Below are 23603 nucleotides of genomic sequence, written 5' to 3' on the forward strand. Positions count from 1 at the left end.
TGCTGCGTCCCTTCCCTCCGCGAGGGCCTGGGTTAGCTTTGCCTTGACCTCCGCCGGGCACTGCGGCAGCACTTCCGCAACCGTCTCCCACAAAGAGTGAGAGTAACGTCCCAAAAGGCAGGCGGTGTTGACAGACCGCAACCCCAAACTCAGTGAGGACAACAGCTTCTTACCGAACTGGTCGTACCTTTTGGATTCCCGACCCGGAGGGGCAGCCGGGAATGCGGTCTGGGAAGTTGAGGCCTGGATCACCAGGCTCTCAGAGGTGGGGTGAACGGACAGGAAACTGGGGTCGCCCGGAGCCGGGCAGATGTGTTGGGCCATGTTCCGATCCACAGGGAGGCCTGTGAAGGGCTTGGACCAGGTGCCCAAACGTGAGGGTCTCGTTGAACGGCAGGAGAGGCTCCGAGGAGCTTGCCTGCGGTTTGACTACCTCAGTGAGGAGGTTAGTCCTCACGGCCGCGACTGGGAGGACAAGAGCCGAGGACTTGGCTGCCCGAGTCAACATTACGCTGTACGCAGCCCCTTCCTCCGTAGCTACGGTAGGAGGGGAGACAAAACCAGTGTCAGGCGAAGTGTCCAGACCACTGGCTTCCCCAAGTTAGTCCGCCCAGTCCTGACTGAACTGGCACTGCAGTGCCAGAGGGTCCTCAGACCCCTCCCAATCACCCTCGTCCTCTATCTCCTGAAAGTCAGGAAGAAATGACGCAGCCGAATGGTCGGTGAAGGGCTCACCTATCGGCGCCGAAGACGGCGCCGGTCCGACGCCGGATCCGGACCGGGGTGGGGGATCGGGAACGACGCCGCCTGAGGACTGCGCTGGGGGCGACACCCTTGGTGATGACGCCGGCGGAGGGGTCATAAGGTCGACCAGCGTCGACACGGATCCGGGCCTGGATCCTGAGGAGTCATGCGGCGCCGGGACCAAAGCACCCGACGGCGCCGGGACCGAAGCACCCGACGGCGCCGGGACCAAAGCACCCGACGGCGCCGGGACCAAAGCACCCGACGGCGCCGGGACCAAAGCACCCGACGGCGCCGGGACCAAAGCACCCGACGGCGCCGGGACCAAAGCACCCGACGGCGCCGGGACCAAAGCACCCGACGGCGCCGGGACCAAAGCACCCGACGGCGCCGGGACCAAAGCACCCGACGGCGCCGGGACCAAAGCACCCGACGGCACCGGGACCAAAGCACCCGACGGCGCCGGGACCAAAGCACCCGACGGCGCCGGGACCAAAGCACCCGACGGCGCCGGGACCAAAGCACCCGACGGCGCCGGGACCAAAGCACCCGACGGCGCCGGGACCAAAGCACCCGACGGCGCCGGGACCAAAGCACCCGACGGCGCCGGGACCAAAGCACCCGACGGCGCCGGGACCAAAGCACCCGACGGCGCCGGGACCAAAGCACCCGACGGCGCCGGGACCAAAGCACCCGACGGCGCCGGGACCAAAGCACCCGACGGCGCCGGGACCAGAGCACCCGACGGCGCCGGGACCGAAGCCGCCGGCCTGCTTGGGCTCCCAGACGGGTCCGCGGGCCCGAAGGCACCTCAACGGGACCCGACGGAGGGAAGCGCGGCCTCATGGCCGTGAGGAAGGCGCTGATCTCCTCCGGCGTTGCGTTCAGCCCAGGGACCGGCGGGTGTGGAGCTGGACGCGGCGCTTGCGGCTCCGGCAGAGCTGCGTGGGCGGTGTCGCCCGAACCCCCGGCCACGTCGCTCGAGCCTCAGGGGGAGGCAGAAGAGTGATGTTGTTTCTTTGACTTCTTGTGCCCCGACTTACCAGAGGACTTTGAACCCGACAAGTGGTGTTGACTCACCGAGCTGTGATGACTGTGGCCCTGCGACCGGTCCCTCGACCTCCTCCTGGAACAGGACCTCTAGCTGCGCGGGGCCAGCTGCAGGATCTCGAATCGCTTACGGGACCGCTCCCGCCTAGCTTTCGACGTCAAGGCCCGGCAGTCAGGGCACGACTTGTCATCATGGTCGGCCCTGAGGCAATAAAGGTACCGACGGTGGCGGTCGGTAACAATCATCAGTCGGCTACACAGGGCTTGAACCCGGGCATCCCTACCGGCACCGGAGTCGATAAACGACTCGAGAAGATCCAAAATAGATCGAAAAAAGTTAGTAAAAAAGTGACTAAGGAATACTGCTCATCCCGGATCTGCGCTTGCTGGCGCGGAAAAAAGAAGAACTGACGTCAGCGCGCGAGGGCGGCATCTAAGTACTCCGACGACATCATCCCGGCGACCACGACGCCGACGGACGCGGAGCCGCAGATGACGCCTACCGACGCGCAGGGGTACTTCTACCCAAAACTTTCTGGATACAGTCTAACGCTTGGGGATATTCTAAGGTAAGGAATCGAACACTAACCTGTTTCTTTAAGATTTATTTCAATAAAAATAATTGCTACAAAAAAAAAGACCTACTCCCTGTGAAAGAGCAGAATGTGGTCACTGACAGTTAAGGTAGCCCATGGCTAAAGTGGGCTGACCCACTGCCGCACGCTGTGGTGAGCAGAAACAATGTGAGTGGCACAATAACAGAACAGTGGTTGAAGTAGGCTGATCAAATTCCCCATCCTATATGCTGTGGTGGACAGAAGCAAAATGTGACCAACACAATAATAAACCAGTCGCTGAAGTAATTAGCTCCATTCTAAATGCTGTGGTGAATGGAAGCATAACGTAAATGACAATAACAGAGACCAATGGCTGAAGTGGGCCAACCTATTGTGCCATACTATGAGCGGTGGTGGGTGAAAACAAAATGTGAATGACAGTAACACACCAATGGCTGAAGTGAGTTGACTTGTTGCCCCCACTACCAAAATGTAATTATGCCCCCTGATGGTCAGCCATTGCAAGGGGTCGCACAGAAGACTGTCCCCTTTCCAGTGATGCCCGTCCTATAAAAGACTGCTGCCTGTGGGTGTCAGAAAGTCCCTGAGTAGGCAGGACCAAAACCAAAATGGTCATTGTATTTTCCATTCCCTGGGGGTGGGGATGGTCGTGCCCTCGTAGGGGCCCGATTGACCCTACATAACCCCAGTTAGTACAGGCCAAGCTATAGAGCTCATTATGGTGGCATCAAGTTGGACATGTTGGCAAGAGCTCTATTGGTTATGTATACAGCTCGGATTTATACTGGGAAGGACACCTGTATAAATCTTGCTGGTTGCTCTTCCATGTTCGGAGCTAGTGAGGAGATGGTACGGTAGCTTGCAAAATTGCTCCTTCATAAATGTTATATAACCTTTATAGAAATGACGTACCGGCTTCCCATTGTACAGTGAGCTGAACAATGCTGGCACTGCTGCTTGTGGACTCATTTGAATCACCAAAAAGAAATCCGAGAGGAGCTTTTTTATGAGAAGCTGCAAAAATGCCAGGGCAGCACATCCCCACTAACTGCTAGCTATCAGATTCTCATTTGGCCAGCAAGTACATGTGCTCAGTACAATTCACAAAGAGCACACATCAGGTCATAGTTTGGGGTCAGGTGGTAGAAGTACACAAGCTGAACAGTATACTTAATTACATAAAGTACATTAGCGCAGTGGATAAACATGACCGGGTACAACAACTTTATAAAGCGAGTCATAAAACTTGCACATGGTGTACAACGGTGCACCTAGTTCATCCATTTGGAAATATGTATTTTGTCTATAGGAGACAGCCATGGCAAATTGAGTTTGTTGGCAAATATTGATAGTCCTACTGCGGTAGAAGCACTTGCTTCAGTATCATCTGCTGTGAAGGACATTACAGGGCTGCGAGACAGGAAGCTTGCCAATTGCACTCCTGCCACAGAGAAAACAAGTAATCCATATTGCAGATGCAGAGTTTGCATTTGGAAACGAAAGAGGCAGGAGAGTCCTCATCACTGTCCACAGTTACCATCTCACCAGCTGTGTTTTTTCCAACTTCCTTCACTTTGTACCACACAAAATTGAAGTTCTTGAGAAGCTGTACTGAAATAGAGCAGTCAGATTAATAGTTCGTATGCACCTTTAAATGACTGTGCATGCATACATACCCCTTCCATGGACCATTCAATAGTACTCGCACAAAGTAGTACCATAATCCAATACTTTTTTTCCATCACCAAATTAGAACTGAGCCACCATATCTTTACTGTCTCCAGTAAATAGGTAATGGTTGGTCATACTTGTGGGCCACTCTGTTTAAAAATTGTGGATGTTCCACCTGCAGTATATTAAGCAAATTATTGTCAAACTACATGGAAGTGCAAACTGGACATCTGCCATGTTTTGAATCCTAAAGCCTTTAGACTTTGTGGCAGTATTTTTTAGGCAGTTAGCTCCAACACAAGTAGCCCACCTTTTAAATCTAGACATGCCCACACTGTCTAAAGTACAGGTCAAAAAGACCTGCTCAAAACATCCCGATTTACTATCACGCAGTAAGAAAACGTAGCGGGATCCACACAAGTCACATCACCCTGGCCTCCCATTCGTGTCATGGCTTTAATAGATTTCCCTGGTTACGGTCCAGCTACTCAGCTTACCAAAATGGGTCAGTTTTCATGTCTAAGATTTGATGTCTCCACGCGATAGAGGTATCCACACAAGTTGGGTACCGTTTTTAATGGGGAGAAGTTTGGTAACAAAGAATAGTAGCACATTTGTTATTATCAATTGAATTTCTCACCATTTTTGGATTCCAGTTGTAATCTAATGTTCAAGAAAACACATTTTGCAAACTGCTTTCTGAATCACACTGTAGTTTGAGTAACCCCATATTCAGAATAGTACAAATACCCACTATCTGCAAAATCAGTATTTGCAGTCCATTTAAAAAATGCTTAAGCTTTCTTCAAAAGCATTTTTCATTAGTTTTACCAAGCAAATTGCTCCATGGTCGATACACAACTAAATATTATAATCTACAGCTCGGTTATTGGATCAGGGTATTGCATTTTTTTGAACAGCCAAAAAAAACTATATGTTGCTTCAACCATAAAATATTGTCACCACCTGCTATTTTTTCTAACTGATTTTCAGCTATCAGTATTTCCTAAATAAGTTTCTTCAGAAAAACCATGAGCGATCTACATTGACACCTTGCCAAATATAGAATTGTGTCTACTTTTGAGAAGTGGGTTTTAAAACGGTTTTCATCCCCAAACTGCAAATTGATAGTAATCATAAAAAATAGACCACGTTGAGAAAAGCAAAATACAGATTTTTTTTCCCAAAAGTCTGTTCCTGAAAGCTGGGGAGATGTTTATCTTAGTACAGCAAGCTTTTATTTAGTTGATGCAATTGATTTAGAAAAGAACATACACTTTCATGTACAGTGCTTTCTCCTCATTTTTTAAATGCCATATTCTGTTTCTTTTTCTCAGGTCCCTCTAAGGGAATCCGCGAGCCCTGGATACCTCTAGAATCCATGACATATGAGCAAATAAAGACTCCAATTTGACTTTGCTACCTTTGGTGGAAAGAGGGTTATGAAGGCTTAAGCACGGAGTGGCAGTAACGAACAAGTTACTTACCTTCGGTAACGATATATCTGTAAGAAACAGTAGTTAGTATTAGATTCCTTACCTTAGAATATCCCCAGGCGTCAGTCTGGATCCGGAAACTTTTGCGTAGCAGTACCCCTGCGCGTCGGTAGGCGTCGTCTGCAGGCGTCCCCTGCGGCTCCGCGTCGTCGGCGTCGTGCGCCGTGATGACGTCGCTGGAGTATATAGACGCCGCCTCCGCGCGCTGACGTCAGTTCTTTGCACACAGCTTTTCCGCGTCAGAACACGCAGAGCCATGTGAGAACTAACACTGGTGCCATTTGAAACTAGGGCCCTGAAAGGGATGTCCTTAACCCTAGGTATCAGTTCGCAGAACGGGGAGGACGGGTGGGGCGGTAAGGAATCTAATACTAACTACTGTTTCTTACAGATATATCGTTACCGAAGGTAAGTAGCTTGTTCATCTGAAAGAAACAGGTTAGTATTAGATTCCTTACCTTAGAATAGATACCCCAGCAATACCAACCCCGGTGGTGGGTCTGCGAACCAATACAATCCTACACCAGAAAATCCTGGAGGACCGAACGGCCAAAGAAGCCGTCCCTCCGGACTTGACTGTCCAGGCAGTAATGCCTTGCAAAGGTGTGCAGCGAGGCCCACGTAGCCGCCTGGCAAATGTCCTGCAAAGGGACTCCCCGGCCCAGGGCAGTAGTAGCCGCCGTGGCCCGAGTGGAATGGGCCCTCAGCCCAACAGGAGGCTCCTTCCGAGCCAAAGAGTAGCATGCTTTGATGCACAGGACGACCCACCGAGAGATGGTTCGTTTCTGTACCGCCCTTCCCTTCTTCTCACCCACGTAGCCAACAAACAGTTGGTCATCCACCCGGAACTGGCGTGTGCGATCCATATAAAATGAAAGCGCACGTTTTGGGTCCAGACGATGGAGCCGCTCTTCATCCTTTGAAGGATGCGGAGGCGGGAAGAAGGATGGTAAGGTGATGGACTGCCCGATGTGAAAAGCAGAAACTACTTTGGGCAGGAAAGAAGGCCTAGTCCTAAGAACCACCTTGTCAGGATGGACGGACAAGAAAGGAGGTTTAACAGAAAGAGCCTGGAGCTCACTCACTCTCCTGGCAGAGGTGATGGCAACCAGGAAGGCCGTCTTTAAAGTGAGAAGACGGAGAGGACAGGAATGAAGCGGCTCAAAGGGAGCACACATCAAGAATGTCAGAACCAGGTTCAAGTCCCACTGAGGCATCACGAACGGAACAGGTGGATACATGTGCGTGATGCCTTTCAAGAATCTCAGTACAATAGGGGACTTGAATAAAGATGGCTGATCAGGTAGCCTTAAGAAGGCGGAAAGGGCAGAAAGGTAGCCCTTGATAGTGCCCAGAGCAGAGCCCTGCTGGGCAAGAGAAAGAAGGAAGAGGAGAACCTCGGAAAGAGGGGCAGAAAGGGGATCCACAGCCTTAGCTGTGCACCATGCCACAAATCTGTTCCACCGGCAGGCGTATACCGACTTTGTGGAGGGACGCCTGGCTGCCAGAATCACATCACAGACTTCAGGAGGCAAGTCGAATGGCCTCAACTGTCGCCGCTCAATCTCCACGCATGGAGGTGGAGGCTGGACAGGTTCGGGTGGAGGACCGTCCCCTGCTGCTGCGACAGAAGGTCCTCCTGAAGGGGCAGGCGGATCGAGGGACCGACTGACATGCTGAGTAGCTCGGGATACCAGTATCTTCGAGCCCAGTCCGGAGCCACAAGGATAACTTGGGCCCGGTCGCGCCTGATCTTCTTCAACACTCTGGGCAGAAGTGGTATAGGCGGAAAGGCGTACAACAGACCGCAACTCCACTCGCGCCGAAAGGCGTCGCCGAGCGAGTGCCGTCTTGGAAACTCCAACGCGCAGAACTGATGACATTGCGCGTTCTCTTCTGTGGCGAATAGATCTAACCAAGGCTCTCCCCATTGCTGAAAGAGGCCGTTCGCCACGTCCGAGTTCAGACGCCATTCGTGATCCACCGAGCACCGACGGCTGAGTTCGTCCGCCCTGGCGTTCAGAGAACCTGCCAGGTGTTGAACCGTCAGAGTCACGCCCTGACGTTCCAGCCATTGCCAGAGGCGCAGAGCCTCCTGGCAAAGGGTCCATGACCCCACACCGCCCTGTTTGTGGCAGTACCACATGGCGGTGGTGTTGTCCGTGAACACCTGCACTACACTCCCATTGACAAAGGGGAGGAATGCCTTCAGTGCTAGGCGAATCGCCCGCAGCTCCAACATGTTGATATGGAGCCGGGACTCCGCCGGAGACCAGATGCCTCTGATCTCCGCCTCTCCCAAGTGGCCTCCCCAGCCCTGGAGGGACGCGTCCGTCACAACTACGTGCTCCGGCTGGGGAACGGAGAGGGATCTGCCCCTGACCCAATCGCGGTCCGTAAGCCACCACTGCAACTGTCTCGCAGTGCCCTCCGAGATCAGGACATGGTCGGACAGGTTGCCCTGATGCTGGGCCCACTGAAACATCAGGTCCCACTGCAGAGCCCGCATCCGCCATCTGGCGTGATGCACCAGAAGGATGCAGGAGGCCATCAGCCCCAGAAGTCGCAGCGTCAACCTGACCGAAACCCGGGACAACGGCTGAAAGATGGGAATCAGAGCCTGAATATCCCGGACCCGCCGTTCCGGAGGATAAACCCGAAACTGAGCCGAGTCGAGAACCGCTCCGATGAAAAGGAGCTTTTGAGAGGGACACAGGTGTGATTTCGGCACATTGATGGAAAACCCCAGCTCGTGCAGGAGGTCTGCCGTCATCTGAAGGTGGTGGACGACTGTCTGGGGCGAGCCCGCCTTCAACAACCAGTCGTCGAGGTAGGGGAAGACTGAAACCCCTAACCGGCGCAGATGAGCTACGACCACCGCCATCACTTTCGTGAACACCCGTGGGGCGCTGGTAAGGCCGAATGGGAGCACGACAAACTGAAAGTGCTCGTGGCCTACCGTGAACCGCAGGTAACGCCGGTGGGCCGGCAGGACGGGGATGTGAAAATACGCATCCTGCAAGTCCAACGCTACCATCCAGTCTCGTGGGTCTAGAGCAGCCAAGACCTGAGCCAAAGTCAACATCTTGAACTTCTCCTTCCGGAGGAAGCCGTTGACGTTCCGTAGGTCCAAGATAGGACGTAGGCCCCCTTTGCCCTTCTTGGGTACCAGAAAGTAGTGGGAGTAGCAACCACACCCTACTTCTGGCCCAGGAACGCGCTCGATGGCCCCCTTGGCCAAGAGGGCCGTAACTTCCTCCTGCAGAAGTGTCAAGTGGTCCCCCGACACACGGTGGTTCTGCGGTGGCATGGCTGGAGGAGTGGACTCGAAGGGGAGGGAGTAGCCCCTTCGGACGAGCTGCAGCACCCACCTGTCCGACGTAATCGTGCGCCAGCGGGAGTGGTGATGGCGAACCCTGCCACCCACTGGCGTCACATGGGCCCGAAAGCTCGGACTAGGAAGATTTGGAGGCTGCTGCGGGGGGAGGTGTGGACTGACCTCGCCGCTGACCCCTACCGCCACCCCGGCGGAATCCACGGCCGCCACCGCGCTGTGGAGCGTTCTGCGGTGCGTGGCTGGCAGCACGTGTGGGACCGCCCCTTCCGTGGCCACGAAAGGAGCGAAACGAACCCGTCTGCTGGCGCTGGGTCGAAAGACCCAAGGACTTGGCCGTGACCCTGGAGTCCTTGAAGCGCTCAAGCGCGTTGTCCGCTTTGTCACCGAACAGGCGACTGCCATCGAAAGGCATGTCCATGAGGGCATTCTGGACATCCGGCGAGAAGTTGGCGGATCTCAGCCAAGCATGGCGACGAATCGCCACCGTCGTGGACATAGCCCGTCCCAGCGAGTCGGTCGTGTCAAGACCACACCGTATGGAGTACCTCGCCGCGTCCCGGCCTTCAAGCAAGGCCTGGTTGAGCTTGTCCCGCACCTCCTGCGGGCATTGCGGCATACACTCCGCGACCGTATCCCACAGAGAGTGGGTATAGCGGCCTAAGAGGCATGCGGTATTGCAAGACCGCAGTCCTGCACTCAAAGACGAAAAGACCTTCTTGCCAAATTGGTCATAACGCTTAGATTCCCGATCGGGCGGGGCCGACGGGAATGCGGACTGGGAAGTGGAGGCTTGGATCACCAGACTCTCCGGGGAGGGATGGGTGGAGAGGAAGGCAGGGTTGTCCGAACACGGACGGTGACGCCTGGCAACGTTTCGGTCAACAGGTGAACCGGAAGCGGGCCTGGACCAGGTGCCCAAAAGGACATCCGTCAGGGCGTCATTAAACGGCAGCAGAGGCTCCTGGGGGCATGACTGCGGTTTAAATACCTCGGTGAGGATGTTAGGCTTCACCTTAGCAACGGGGAGCTCAAGGCGCAAGGCCTTGGCAGCCCTCATCAGTACCACCGAATAGGCAGCCCCAGCCTCCGACGCCACAGTGGGAGGCGAGACAAACCCGGGGTTAGGCGACTCGTCCAGGCCACTGGCCTCACCTAAGTCACCTACCCAGTCCACGTCGTACTGGCATGCTCGTGACAAAGGGTCCTCAGACCCCTCCCAACCCTCTCCATAATCGTCCTCATCGCCATAGTTCGAGTCAACGATATAGACCGGCTCCTCGGAGCCAAGGGGCCCCAACGGCGCCGGACTCGGCGTCGGACGATGCCGGTCCGACTCCGCGTCAGGAGTCAGAGAGGGAATGGGGGTGGCGCCGCGCGGCGCCGGCGCCGGAGCCCCGACACCGGCCGGAACCGACGGCGGAGTCACGGCGCCGCACGGAGGCGGCACCACGGGTTGCCCCGATGGAATCGGCGCCGGAGAGGCCGGATGACCAGCCGGCGACGACCCTGAAGGGCCCAGCGGCACCGGGGCCGGAGCCGCCGGCGGCGTCGGGGCCGGAGCACCCGGCGGCGTCGGGGCAGGTGCACCCGAACCGCTCGGGCCCCCAGACGGGACCGACGGGCCCGTAGGCGCCGTAGGCCACGCCGGAGACAACGCCCTCATAGCCATGAGGAACTCCTCAATCTCCTCGCGCGACGCGCCTTCCCCAGGGACCGACGGGTATGGGGCAGACGGCGTCGGCGACCCACGCGGGGCCGCGGGGGTGGGGCCACCCGAACCCCCGGCCGCATCACGCGGGCGTCGGGGGTAGTCGGGGGTACGATGACGACGCCCCGACTTCTTGCGCTTACCTGAGGACCCGGAGGAATGGTGGCGACTCCCGGAGCGCCCATGGCGGCTCCGCGATCGTTCTCTCGACCGCTCCCTCGACCTCCGACCGGACCGGGACCGCTCTCGACGCGGGGCCGACACCCGGAGCTCGAGCAGCTTGCGGGACCGCTCCCGCCTAGCTTCACTTGTCAAGGCCCGGCAGTCGACGCAGGACTCCACGTCGTGGTCCGCGCCCAGACACCGGAGGCAGAGTCGATGGTGGTCGGTGACCGACATCAGGCGGTCGCACCCGTCGCAACTTTTAAAACCGGGCATCCTACCGGCACCTGAAGATAGAGTTAGATGTAACAAAAACTTAGTCAAAAGACCGGAGTACTGCTCTTCAGATCTGCGCTAACTGGCGCGGAAAAAAGAAGAACTGACGTCAGCGCGCGGAGGCGGCGTCTATATACTCCAGCGACGTCATCACGGCGCACGACGCCGACGACGCGGAGCCGCAGGGGACGCCTGCAGACGACGCCTACCGACGCGCAGGGGTACTGCTACGCAAAAGTTTCCGGATCCAGACTGACGCCTGGGGATATTCTAAGGTAAGGAATCTAATACTAACCTGTTTCTTTCAGATATAAAAACGCACTAAGCACTCGGGTAGGAAAGCTATAGCAACTAAGGGGTTAAATGTCCATGGAAAGTAAACAACATAGTATATATTCATTGATATACAGCAAAAAACTAAAAAGACTTTAGGTGGCGGAACTGCATAGTGTTTTTGTGGAAAAATGTATTTGAGTCAATACTCTCGCCAACAACACCTTATGCCAAAATAATGCTGGAGAATGTGAACATGTTTGGTAGTAAAACCATTATTGTTGGCAACAGCGTTATCTTTGTTGCAGTGATTCACTGCACTAGGCCTCCTTTGAAGGCAAAGGCATTGTGGGAAATTGCCCAGGACCCCATACTAGTTCACCACCATGGGGCCATGCAAGCATTTCTCTACACTAATCCTTTGCTCACTCAAGTTGTTTGGATGCCAAATGAGTTGGAGCTGCCCAGAGTGAAAAAGGTTATAGTAGCAACAGAGAGGTTGTTCTTCACCGTGATCTACGGACCCCTAGGGGTCGGCAACGGTTTAGAAAATTAAATAATATTTGCAGATTGATAAAGCATACTTCGATAAAGAGACGAAATTAAACACTTTAAAACATTCTCTAAATGTGTAGGAATTCGAAGGCGGTGATTCAGCTTGATCTGTGGAAGCAGAGCAAGTACAGTAAAACGAAATAGTATGGGTGGTTAAAATTGAAGAGCTGTCAAAAATAAATCCTGCATTAGGTGCAAAAAACATTGATATACGGAGTTAGGTATACTGCTTCACCTTTTAGAATCAAAAACCTAATTTTGAAAAAGCTCCAACCTTGCTTTTAAAATTACAATTTTGTCGTTTCGATTGGTTTGTGGATTTAATAAAATATTTCCACATTTGTGTATTTGTCTGATGTATATCCATTCCTGGAATTTGAATATTGTTTTCAGGTTCAAATGGTAGACATTACAAAGGCTGGAGTCATCAGATTCAAGTAATGATTCAGTGGGGTATCTGAATTCCAGTAATGATTAAGTGGTGATCCACAGGTCTCAAAAGGTAAAGAACCACTGCTATAAGCATATCCAAGCACCACTTCAGAAAGAGATGATGCACCTGATTATCCAAGACCAAAGTCCAGTGGTGATAACCGAGAACGCCTCCCATTACCCACAATGAAGTGTAGTGAGTCACCGCAGATGGTGCTGAAGAACGCGGATAGCATTTTGTGAAGGAAATCATAGGGACCTTAGTAATAGCCAGAAAGCAAGCCTGTTCCTTCCTCTGAAGAGTTTCGTCTTTGACTGCACATTTCCTGAGGAAGAGGAGACACAAGCTGAGGGTTGAATACTAAATGATTGATTGGCAATGAAACCTAGCTAGAAAGGAGGAGGAGGCTGCACCGGTGATGCTCGATTGTCATTCAGAAATTTGGCTGTGACCATGATTAACATGTTATTGCTCTTATGGTTATCGTCACTTATAGAGTGCACTATCACCCTACGGGTACCCTGGCGCTGTTACTTCAGCAATGCCTTTTCTGGTAGAAACTAACTGCAGATTCCTCACCTTGTGAATTTTCCCCAGTGCTAAACTGGATCCAAAAACGTTCAAGCAATTTCATCGCATGTCAACAGGTAGAGTTGTGCGGCTCCACTGATTCCAGATAGGGCTGTGGACCAAGAATAAGAGCACCACCTGCGCATGCTGACGTCGGTTTCTTTCTGATCACAGTCAACGGTTACAAACGGAGCCACATAAATCAGAATATGGCAGTGTGCAGAGGTTAGGTTTTGGGGATCCCATTAACAGATTATTGGAGACCATTCCTAATAACGGGGAGGAGGGAAGGTTGTGAGGAATCTGCAGTTAGATAGAGTGCCTACCAGAAAAGGCGTTAGTAAAGGAAGTAACTTGTTCTTCTGAGAGAGACTTCTAACCCGGATTCTTTACCTTTTGAATAGAAACTAGAAACAGTACACCTCCTCTGGGGGCTGATCTGTAGAATTGTTCGGATCAGGAAATCCTGCAGAACAGTTAAGGCAAAGTACCAGTCCCACCGAACCTGGCTATTCAGGCAGAAGTGCTTGGTGAAAGTGTGGAGGGACACCCAAGTAGCAGTCTGGCAAGTGTCCATGACTGGCACACCATATGCCAGCACATTAGTAGCAGTCTTTGCTCTGGTGGAAGGAGCACACAAGACTTCTGGAGGTTGCTTCTTGGCTAGCTCATAGCAGATCTTCATACAGAGGACAATCCACCTGAACACAGTAGGTTTTTGTACTGCTTTGTCTTTCTTTGCTCCAAAGAAGCCCACACAGAGTTGATAGTCTAGGCAACGGTCTCTGGTCCGATCGATATAAAAACTCAGAACCAGAAATATCAAGGGCTTTCATTGCCATTGTCTTCCGTAAGGTGACCCAAGGACAATGCAAGCCTTTAAGTGAGATTTACCATGCCATGCAAAGACACCTTGCGTGCCTCTGCATGGCATAGAAAATCTGGAGTAACGCAAGGCAGCACAAGTCACTGCCTTGCATTAATCTTCCCTGGGAAGGTGTTCCATCGAAGGAGCATGGGTGCTCCAACGCATTCTCCCCTGGTTTTTGGCGCATTTCCAGATTTACTGACACTAGTAAACCTGGGAATGCGTCAAAATGGTACGCATTCCCAAGGGAGGTATAACGAGGAGAAAAGTGTTTCTCCTTGTTTTTTTTACGCCTTCTACATGTGCTTCATTCTGCAGCAGGATTGTTTTTGTGCAGGAAGCGGTCACTTGCTGCACAAAAACAATACTGGCTGTAACGCAGACACCCTTTGCACCACTGGGCAGGCTTTTGGTAGCCACAACTGCACGAGCGCAGAATGAAAACAGGAATGAGCCATATCTTAAGATATATGGCGCATTCCTGCCCTCTCCATTTGACGCAGGGCTACAAGTTCTCTTGCTGCGTTGCACCAAATATTTGTAAATCTGCCCCCATGTGTCCTCTTCGGATCAAAACAGTGGAGCCACTCCTCATCAGAGGGTTGAGGAGTAGCATGAAAAGTTGACAAGGCGATAGATTGGCCTACATGGAAGGGCATTACTACTGCCAGTAGAAAAGCTACTTGTGTCTGGAGAACCAGTTTCTCTCGCGGAAAAGGATGTAGACAGAGGGACCACAAACAAGGCCTAAAGTTCACTCCCTTGCCTGGTCGAAGGTATGGCGATGAGGAATGCTGTTCAACCAGGAAGACAAGACACTGTGCTTGGGTTCAAAATGGGTAAAGTGGCGCATATTTAGTATGTGATGACTAAATTAAAGTTTCACTGTAGCATTACAAATGGTGTTGGTGGAAACATATGGACCAGCCCCTTACAAAAAAAACATCACAACAGGTGGCTTGAGAAGAGAAGGCTACTCAAGCAAATGTATGGAGGCCGAAAGGGATGAAATCAACTTTAACCAATGCCATAGAAAGACCTTGCGGGGCTAATGCAAGGCAAAACAATAGAACATCGGATAACCGGGCACGTTCAGAGGTTGAGTATGTGTCATAAAACACAAAGCAAGAAACTTCTCACAACATGCGGCATAAACAGACTTTGTGAATGGTCACCTAGCCGCCAAGAATGACAAAGACCAGGAAGATTGAAAGCCATCAACTGTCGCCGCTCAATCGCACGCGTTTTAGGTGTACACTATGCAGGTTCTGGTTTAGCAACCTGCCCTGCTGCTGCAACAGAAGTCTTCCTGAAGAGGCAGCAGGATCGGAGAACATGTGCAAATGGCCAGTAGATAAGGTGCCACACTCTCCTCCTTCAGTCCAGTGCCACTAGGATAACTTGGGCCGAATCTCTCTTGATGTTCTTCCACACTAAGGGGGAAGAGAGGAAGGGATAGAAAGGCATACAGGAGTCCCGACCTCCAGTCTTGGCAGAAGGTATCTCCAAGGGAGGACTGCCTTGGAAACTCCAACACGCATAAACTTTGACACTGCATGTTCTCTGCGATGGCAAATAGATCTAGCCTAGGTTATCTCCATTGCTGGAAGATGCTCTGTGCCACCTCAAAGTGCAACTACCATTCGTGATCTGGAAGGAAACATCATCAGGGTTCATCAAACCTGTTTTTTTAAGATCCTGCCAGGAGCCGAGAAATCGGGGATATTTCCTGAGCGTACAACCACTTCCACAGACTCATGGCACAGAGCCCACAACCCCAAACTGCTCTGTTTGTTGCAGTACCACATTGCGATCATTGTCTGTGAGCGCTTGTACATGTTCCCCCTTGATGTTCAGGAGGAATGCCTTCAGTGCCAAGTGAATTGCTCACCACTTCAACCAACTGATGTGGAGCCAAGCCTCCGTTAGTGAACAGTCTTCTGATCTGCACCACTCCCAGATTAAACTCCCGAACCCACCAACGATACAGGGGACTGCTGCCGTTGCCTTAATATCCACTACTGCAGGCCTTTTGCTGTCTCCTTGACACCAGTACAGGCTTAGAAGCCCCTTGGTGCTGAGCACACAGAGATTTCAGATCCCACAGCAGAGCCCGCAAGTGCCACTTTGCATGGTCCACAAACAAGGTGCAGGAGACCAGGAAGCCTCAGAGTAACCCTTACTGAGATCCACGCTAAAGGCTGAAACATCGGAATCATAACCTGGAATGTTTTGGACTCGTTGTGGTGAATTAATAGCTCTATAAAGCACAGTATCCAGGATGGCTCCAATAAAAGGGAGCCTCTGTGAAGGAGTGAGGTGGGACTTTGGCATGTTGATAGAAAACCAAAGCATATCAACAGACATCCAATCATCTGGAGGTGGTTTAAGACTGCTTGGGGGAGCCCGCCTTCAGGAGCCAGTCATCGATTGTATTGGAAAATCTGTACTCCCGACCTCCTGAGATGAGCTGCAACCACCACATCACCTTTGTGAACACACGCAGCATACTAGTCAGGCCGAAAGGAGCACAGAGAACTTTAAGTGCTGGTGGCCTACCTGAAACCGCAGGTAACGTCGGTGGGTCGCCAGGACGGGGATTGGAAAGTATGCGTTCGGCAGATCCAATGCTACCCCCCCAATCTCCTGGATCCAAAGTAGACATAGCTTGGGCCAGAGTGAGCATTTTGAACTGGTCTTTCCAGAAGAATTTCAGATCATGAAGAACAGGACGAAGGCCACCATCCTTCTTCGGCACCAGAATATAACATGAGTAACAGACCGTCCCAATCTCTGATACTGGTACGCTCATTATTGCTCCCTTGGTCTTGGAGTATGGAAAAGTAATCCTCCGGGAGCTTTTAAGGTGTGGGTGGCATGTTCGGGAGATAGGACAGAAAACGGAGGATTTATTCTTGCTGTACGATCTGGAGCACCCATTAATCTGTAGTTTTGCTCCTCCAGCCAGGTAGGTAAATGGTGACCCAACCAAAATTAAAGGGGCTTTACAGCAGGAGGAGGGGTTGAAGTCTGCGTTGGCGCTGGGGTCCTGGATGCCGTTGGCCGGAGCCCCGGACTCACCATCTAGCGGCTTATTACTGCTGGAGCCTGTATTGGTGTGGCTTGAGCGGATAACTCCTACCGAAGACTCAAAAGGGCCGCTATGAGGGGGAAAACTGGTGGCGGCCTTGCTCAGTTTGAAATGTTTTCAGCTTTCGATTCGAACAGCTAAGAGCCACTGGAAGGCATTTCGATTAAAGATTCTTGGACATAGGAGGAAAAGACTGTGCAGCAAATTCAGGCATGGTGCCTGAGCAGCATGCTGGTTCAGGCTGCCCTACCCACACAGTCAGTAGTGTCCAGACAAGACTAAATAGAGTATTTCGCTGCATCTTATCCATCCAAAATGAGGCCTTTCAGGGTTGAAGTTCTTCTGGGACAACCAGCAGTGGGTAGGAGACGGGGGGGCTGAGCAGATATAACTCAGTGATGAAGGTCGAGGCACAGGGAGCAGCACCAGGCACGTTGCAAGGGCTGCACCAGTGAAATCTGCTCCGAAGAATGCCCCAGAGGGATCAGGCAAGGCATCAAAGATCTTCTCACAGGCCATCAGCTATCTGTTGCAACATAACTATCCATTCAGGGTGAGGACGAAATTCTCCATTGACTGGAGGTGCCTGGTTTGTCATGCGACTCCAATGAGCTGTGCTTCATCTTGGCGTTTCTTGTGCAACTTCTTAGACTTACTCGGGCCATGCAACTTCAATGAAGACTGTGCGTGGGAGAGATTGGGAACGGAACTGGTCCACTCTCAGGATTCTGAACGGATTGCTACTTTGACTGCTAACTTGGTTTCACAATCTTGGATGGCCTTTTCATTAATTTTCTTACTGCAGTCATACAACTTAAATGTAAGCATTCCACCCATCACCTTGTTTTTGCCTTTGATGCCCCAAGTCTGATTTGTATGCACAGACGCGGGTACCGGGCTCACTGTGCCACTGGAAACAACATATACCTTGTTGAAGAGCCCTAATTAGGGCGATACCAGACCTGTACTGGTTGCGTTTCAGTTTAGGAAGAACCTGGCCGGGCATTTCGGCCTGGACTGTACCCATGAGGAGCAGGGTCAAGACTGATATGCAAATGGACGGGTCCATTGTGAGGTGGCATGGTGGATGAAAAACTATTGATTGGAATGCAGACCCGAGCGATTGCCAGCGGCTAAGATTATTTCAAGCATTTAATCTATCACCTTGTTTTTTTTTTACATTTGATGCCTTGGGCTGTGACTAGATGTGGGTACCGGGCTCTCTGTGCCACTGGAACCAAGTTACGCCTGGCTGAAGACCCCTAATAAGGGTGAAACCGGTCTTGAGTTGCTTGTGTTTTGGTTCAGGGAGGACCTGGCCTGGAAGTTCGGACTGGACTGTTCCCACAAGGTGCAGGGTCAAGGCTGATTTGCAAACGGCCGATTCCAAACTGGTGGGCAAAAAACGATGGATTGGGATGCAGTCCGAGCAATTGCCAGTGGCTGACACTAATTCAAGCATTCCATCCATCATCATCATCTTGTTTTTGTGTTTAGTGCCAAGGCACCAGAGACGTTCATCATGAGCGTCAGTAACCAACATCTGTTGGTTGCAAGACTTCTATGTCTTGAACCCTGTTTTTGGAGGAAGGTTGGAGGAGGTCCCAGGATGTTTTAGAATTGCAGCTTCCTTGTTCTTGTTGGATATCTAGCTGTACTCTTCCAGACATATGCCAGGAGCATGGAGTTGCACCTGTCGAAAGTATTCCAGAGGCAGCCCATAGCATTGACTTGTCTCAAGCAGAGATGATAAAGCCAACAAACTTACAGGGAGAGTCAAGCAAAGCGATCAAGCTTGACTCAAAGCGCCAAAACACAAACGTTTGACAGATTTGGCATGCAAATGGTGCAACAAAGATCATTTACAAATACAATTAAAAAAAACGTAATTAGATTTTAAAAAAATTATAATTTAATGTGCCAAAGTAAAACATAAAAATTCAAATGTCATTGTATTGACATCTGTCAGACTTGGTCCCTTTTGCAGGGCTATCCCCAAATTGTTTGCCTTCTTCCTCCTATTTTGTCAGACCTGTTTTGTTGGTTTTAGTAATCTGGGCACCTTACTAAAGGGCTGAAGTGCATATGCTCTCTGTCTAAATTTTATTGATGGTTGGTTTCTCCGCGATTGCCATATTTGATTTACTAGTACGTCCCTAGTAAAGTGCATCAGGTGTGCCCAGGGCATGTATATCAAATGCTACTAGTTGGCCTGCAGCACTGATTGGGTCACCCACGAGTAGCCCTGCAAACATATCTCAGGCCTGCCACTGCAATGTCTGTGCGCGCAGTTTTAAGCTGCCACTCCAACCTGGCACGTGCACCCACTTGCCAGGCCCAAACCTCATATTTTACATGCACGTCACCTCTAAGGCAGGCCCACTGCAGCCCCATGGAAAGGGTGCAGTATATTTACAAGGTAGGACACGTACTCCTGTGCTTTACAAGTCCTAATAGTGAAATACTGCTAATTCCGTTGTTCACTATTGCATGGACTATCTCTCCCATAGGGTAACATGGGTATTGCTTTGAAATATCTTTTAAGTGTGATTTCCCATTGGGAGCAGACAGGGATTTGGAGTTTGGGGGTCTCTGAAACCAGAATTTAAACACACATCTTTTGGTGAAGTTTCTTTTATGAATTGTGTGGATAAAAATTCCACTTTTAGAAATTTGGTATTTTCTTGCTTAACCATTCTGTGCCTTGCCTGTCTGTACAATACATGTCTGGGTTGGCTGACAGTTGGGCTTTTGTGCATTCACTCTAGACAGTCACACAAAGGGAGCTAAGGTGTGCCTTGCATATCCTAATGGGCCATCACCAGGTTGATGGGCCTTCATGCGGTAGAGTGGTGGGAGGAGTTGTCACTGACACCTGAACAGGGCTGTCCCTGTCCTCAAACAAAGCTGCTTCAACCAGGACAGGGAAAGGCAAAGTCTTGTGCACTCAAAGACCTTCCTTTGAAGTATGCCTTCTTCAAAGGCAGAAAGGGCCATAATTATTGGACTTATGACACCCCAAAATCAGAACACTTCAGGACTGAGGACATTCTGCCAGGAAAAAGAGCTGGATGCTGCAGGAGGGACTGTCTTTCTGCCTGTTGCATGGTTGTGCAGGCCTGTTGCTTCTGTCCTGGGAGTAAAAGGACTTGACTTCGCTTTCTACATCCTGCTTCCAAGGTTCTTCAAGGGCTTGTGTGTGCTTGCCTCCTGTTAAGTCGTCTCAGGGCCATCAAAGACTTCACCTGCCTGTACATGGGCTCTTCTGCTGAGAGTCCGGACTTGCGAACTGGTGCCAAATCCAGTTCCTGGGCCCTTGAAAGTGTATCCTGGTAATCTTAAGGAGAAAATCCGCACATCGACTCCTAGCGCCTGTTTTCTCAACACATCGCTGCAAAAGATTGACGCATCGCCACTACCTGCGCCCAAGCGTGGTTCCTGCTTGAAGCATCGACCACGGCTTTCACCACAGGCCCCAGCTAGTCATCGCAGGGCATCAGAAGAATCAGAGCAGTGTGCATCCTGAGCACTGTGTCACCGACGTCCATGGCACTCCCTCCGACTCAGCGCCTGCTCGCGGCTGAAGAATCGTGCAGCGCCTGCCTCGTGGCTGTGAAATAGACACAGCGCCTGCATCGCTGCTGTCGCATCAAAGCAGCGTGTCTGGATTTTCGATGCATCATCTCTCAACACAGACTCTTTATCGACACCGCACTGCAGTAAAGGACAGAGGGCGCGTGTCTGGAAACGGACACATCCCCTTCCCTGCCTAGCAAAAAAGAACTAACAAATCACCTGTCAGTAAGGAACCGTCGTATCACCTCCCCTATGTAGTTAGAAACCGGCACATCATTTTGCTTTTCCGGCACCTCTCCTCCTCTGTACTTCGCACCATCTTTAATTTTTGACACATCTAACATACTTTGTGCTTAAACAAACGCATCCATGGATTTCTATGGACTAAACTTGCTTAATCTTTTAAAAGTAATATTTTTACTTGTGTATGTTGGATTTGTGTAGTTTGTCACATTTTATTTAGATGCATATTGGCTATTTTTCTAAACTGGTGTGGACTCCTTTAGTAGTGTGTAACTGTGCGTGTGGGTACAAATGCCTTACACATTGCCTCTGAGAGAAGCCTGACTGCTCGTGCCAAGCTACCAAGGGGTTGAGCAAGTTTTTTTTTTTTTAGCTGTCTGACTCCCTTATCCGGACTAGGGTGAGGGTCTCCTACTTGGGCAGGGTGCAAACCATTGCCAACTAGAGACCCCATTTCTAACAACATCCATTAAGTAACAACATTTAAACATCAACTTGGAAACATTTAGAAATTTCTGTCCCCAAATGCACCGATGATGCAGCTATTAGTGAACCAATGGATAGCATTTGGTCATGGACACTGTATATATAGCCAATGCTAAATTACTTCAAGATGCTTGCAGATTTAACATTCAAAATGAGGCACAATAAAGTATAGTGATTTGTTTAGGATCACAGAATTTGGTCAGGTAGGCCAACCAGAAATTATGTCTAGGTGTATAGTAACATATTCGGCCACTGAGTGAATATCCCCTCTCTCCCGTTTCACAGTGAAAGAATAATGCATTTTTCTATTATTTAATCAACTAACTTAGCACACAGTTCAACAAATACAAGTTAATTCAATCTGAAATATAACTAGTATATAGTACTTATGATTTTTCTTTTAAGTATATTTGGAGTTATAAAAATACAATAAAGGCTTTACAAAAGCGATGTTAAAATATTTATTTTTGACAGGTGCCGCTTTAAATAAGTGTCTTTGGCATATGGGCAGACTATTCTCTTACCATTCAAGCAGACTAGACCAAACATACTCGGACTGCGTGCACTGTGGTACAATTAAAGTCTTGAAAAATTGCCACGACAGGGATGAGAAGCATGTCAGTTGCATAGGTCAAACAGCATTTTAAGTTACTAATGTTAATTTGGGATCAGGGATATTTCTGACTTCCGTTAAGGTTTTTTTTTATACCTGGAATGTCTTGTATGGTCAATGTTCTGAAACCAATACATTGATTGTCATGCTATACCTGTATATACTTGATATCAAATTAAATCATCGCAATAAAAGGTACTACTAATTAAATTGAGCTTTTGTCCCTTACCATTCCATTTGAATTGTTTATTCCGTTCATGTTCATTTTTGTTACAAATCGAACTGTTGGTGGTGCCTCTGGATATTTAGGTCCACATTCTATTTTCAGGCTGTATATTCGGTTTTCATAATTTGTCTGGACGATCAAAATAGTTTTGTTAGCTGCTGCTCAGTTTTCAGTTTAAAATACATTTTATTTCAGCACACATCAGTAGCCTCTATAAATTATAAAGAAATTAAAAACTGAAAGAGTAAAAAGGCCTTCACATTAATAAATCAACTGAAGATTAAGGGTTAAATAAAGCAAGTTACACGTTAACAAGTTTAAATACATAATTACAAAATGTGTTCAGGTTTTTCAAGTACGAAATTATACAATGTGGCTGTCTAAATCTGCTACAAAATTCAAGGTAACTGCCATGTTCTGTCGAAACACCCTTGCCAGTGCAGCGGAACAATGTTTCCATTTCCTGTAATCTGCATGCCACAAAAACTTGTAATGAAGCGCAACATTCTCTTTTAACAACAGAAGCACTGACACCAAGGAAAGAAAGATGCAACTACGAAATAGCTCTAGTACCCCAGCCACATAGGCTCATACCCATAAACTGGTAGTTCTGAAATTCATAAGTCCTGGGGAAAGCTGAATTGTGGGGCGATCTATCCCATGTATACCTGACCACTTTTCTCTCAAAAACGGCCACGCTGCTCTATGCAACCCTTTCTCCGCTTATATGTGCCATGATGCAAATTAACTTAAAATCCATAACCTGCAGACAAGCTTTGGGTGGAGGCTAGGTTTTGAAACTATGGGGAAGCCTAGAGACAAGCTGGCATGACAAAAACACTGGATATTTTTTCCTCACCCTACTGTATCAGGCAACTTTTACTTTCTCATATAAGGAGATGGAAGGTGGAATAAGACGAGAAGGTTTTACGGATACAGTTTACACACTGCTTAGCTGCACTGGATGCCAACTAGTACCCAGATGGTTGTGCCTATTGGGCTGCACCACAGATTTCCTAGATATGAACCTCTTTTTAAAATGGGGGTACTCTATTGCTAGCGGTATGAGAAAATAAGTCCCTTCAAATTAGGAAAAACGCTGGAAAAATGCAGACAGAGGACGGAGATAAAGAAAGGAGGCAGGGGAAAATGAACAAGGAGGCAAAGAATGAGGAGAGTAGGAAGATGTTGAAGTCTGACAGATTATGATCAAGCGCTTGCCTTTGTGGTTCTATTATCCATTTTGTGTTTAAGTAACGCAGTGGAAGAGCAGATAATGTTTCCCTCCACCAACTAACCCAAGAGAGGGTTTCTGTACCCAATGATAAAGACTAGACCTCAGAAAGTGTGCTGCTGCTGGGCATGGTGAAAAATGTAATAGTTCATTTGCTGTGATCTAATACCTACCTCATCTTAGGATACACTATCCTCCAGTTTCTGAGACCATGCTGGCTGGCTGGCAGAGGGTGTGATGACTAGGCCATGGTGGAGTCAATATTACTAGGAGCTATGTTTTATAGTATACCAGGTTGTGTTTCTGTATGCTGAAACAACTGCTGTGTGGTGTTCTTAAATTAAATGAAATGGGTACTGTACAGACAGGTTGTGATATTAATTTGTATGTGATTGACGCTTTAAAGCAAATTA

At 50.0% G+C, this 23603-nt stretch overlaps 1 protein-coding gene across 2 annotated transcripts in view; it reads right to left on the reverse strand.

Annotated features, from left to right (window-relative positions):
- Window positions 1-23603, reverse strand: part of UBE2V2 (ubiquitin conjugating enzyme E2 V2) — a 163682-nt gene that overhangs the window by 21907 nt on the left and 118172 nt on the right. For both annotated transcript variants that reach the window (XM_078687319.1, XM_078687320.1), the window contains exon 3: window positions 21960-22085. In XM_078687319.1, coding sequence (XP_078543445.1) covers window positions 21960-22085 — 126 coding nt within the window. The remainder of the gene's footprint in view (window positions 1-21959; window positions 22086-23603) is intronic.

This window comes from Lissotriton helveticus, chromosome 4_1, assembly GCF_964261635.1.
Source record: "Lissotriton helveticus chromosome 4_1, aLisHel1.1, whole genome shotgun sequence".
NCBI lineage: Eukaryota > Metazoa > Chordata > Amphibia > Caudata > Salamandridae > Lissotriton > Lissotriton helveticus.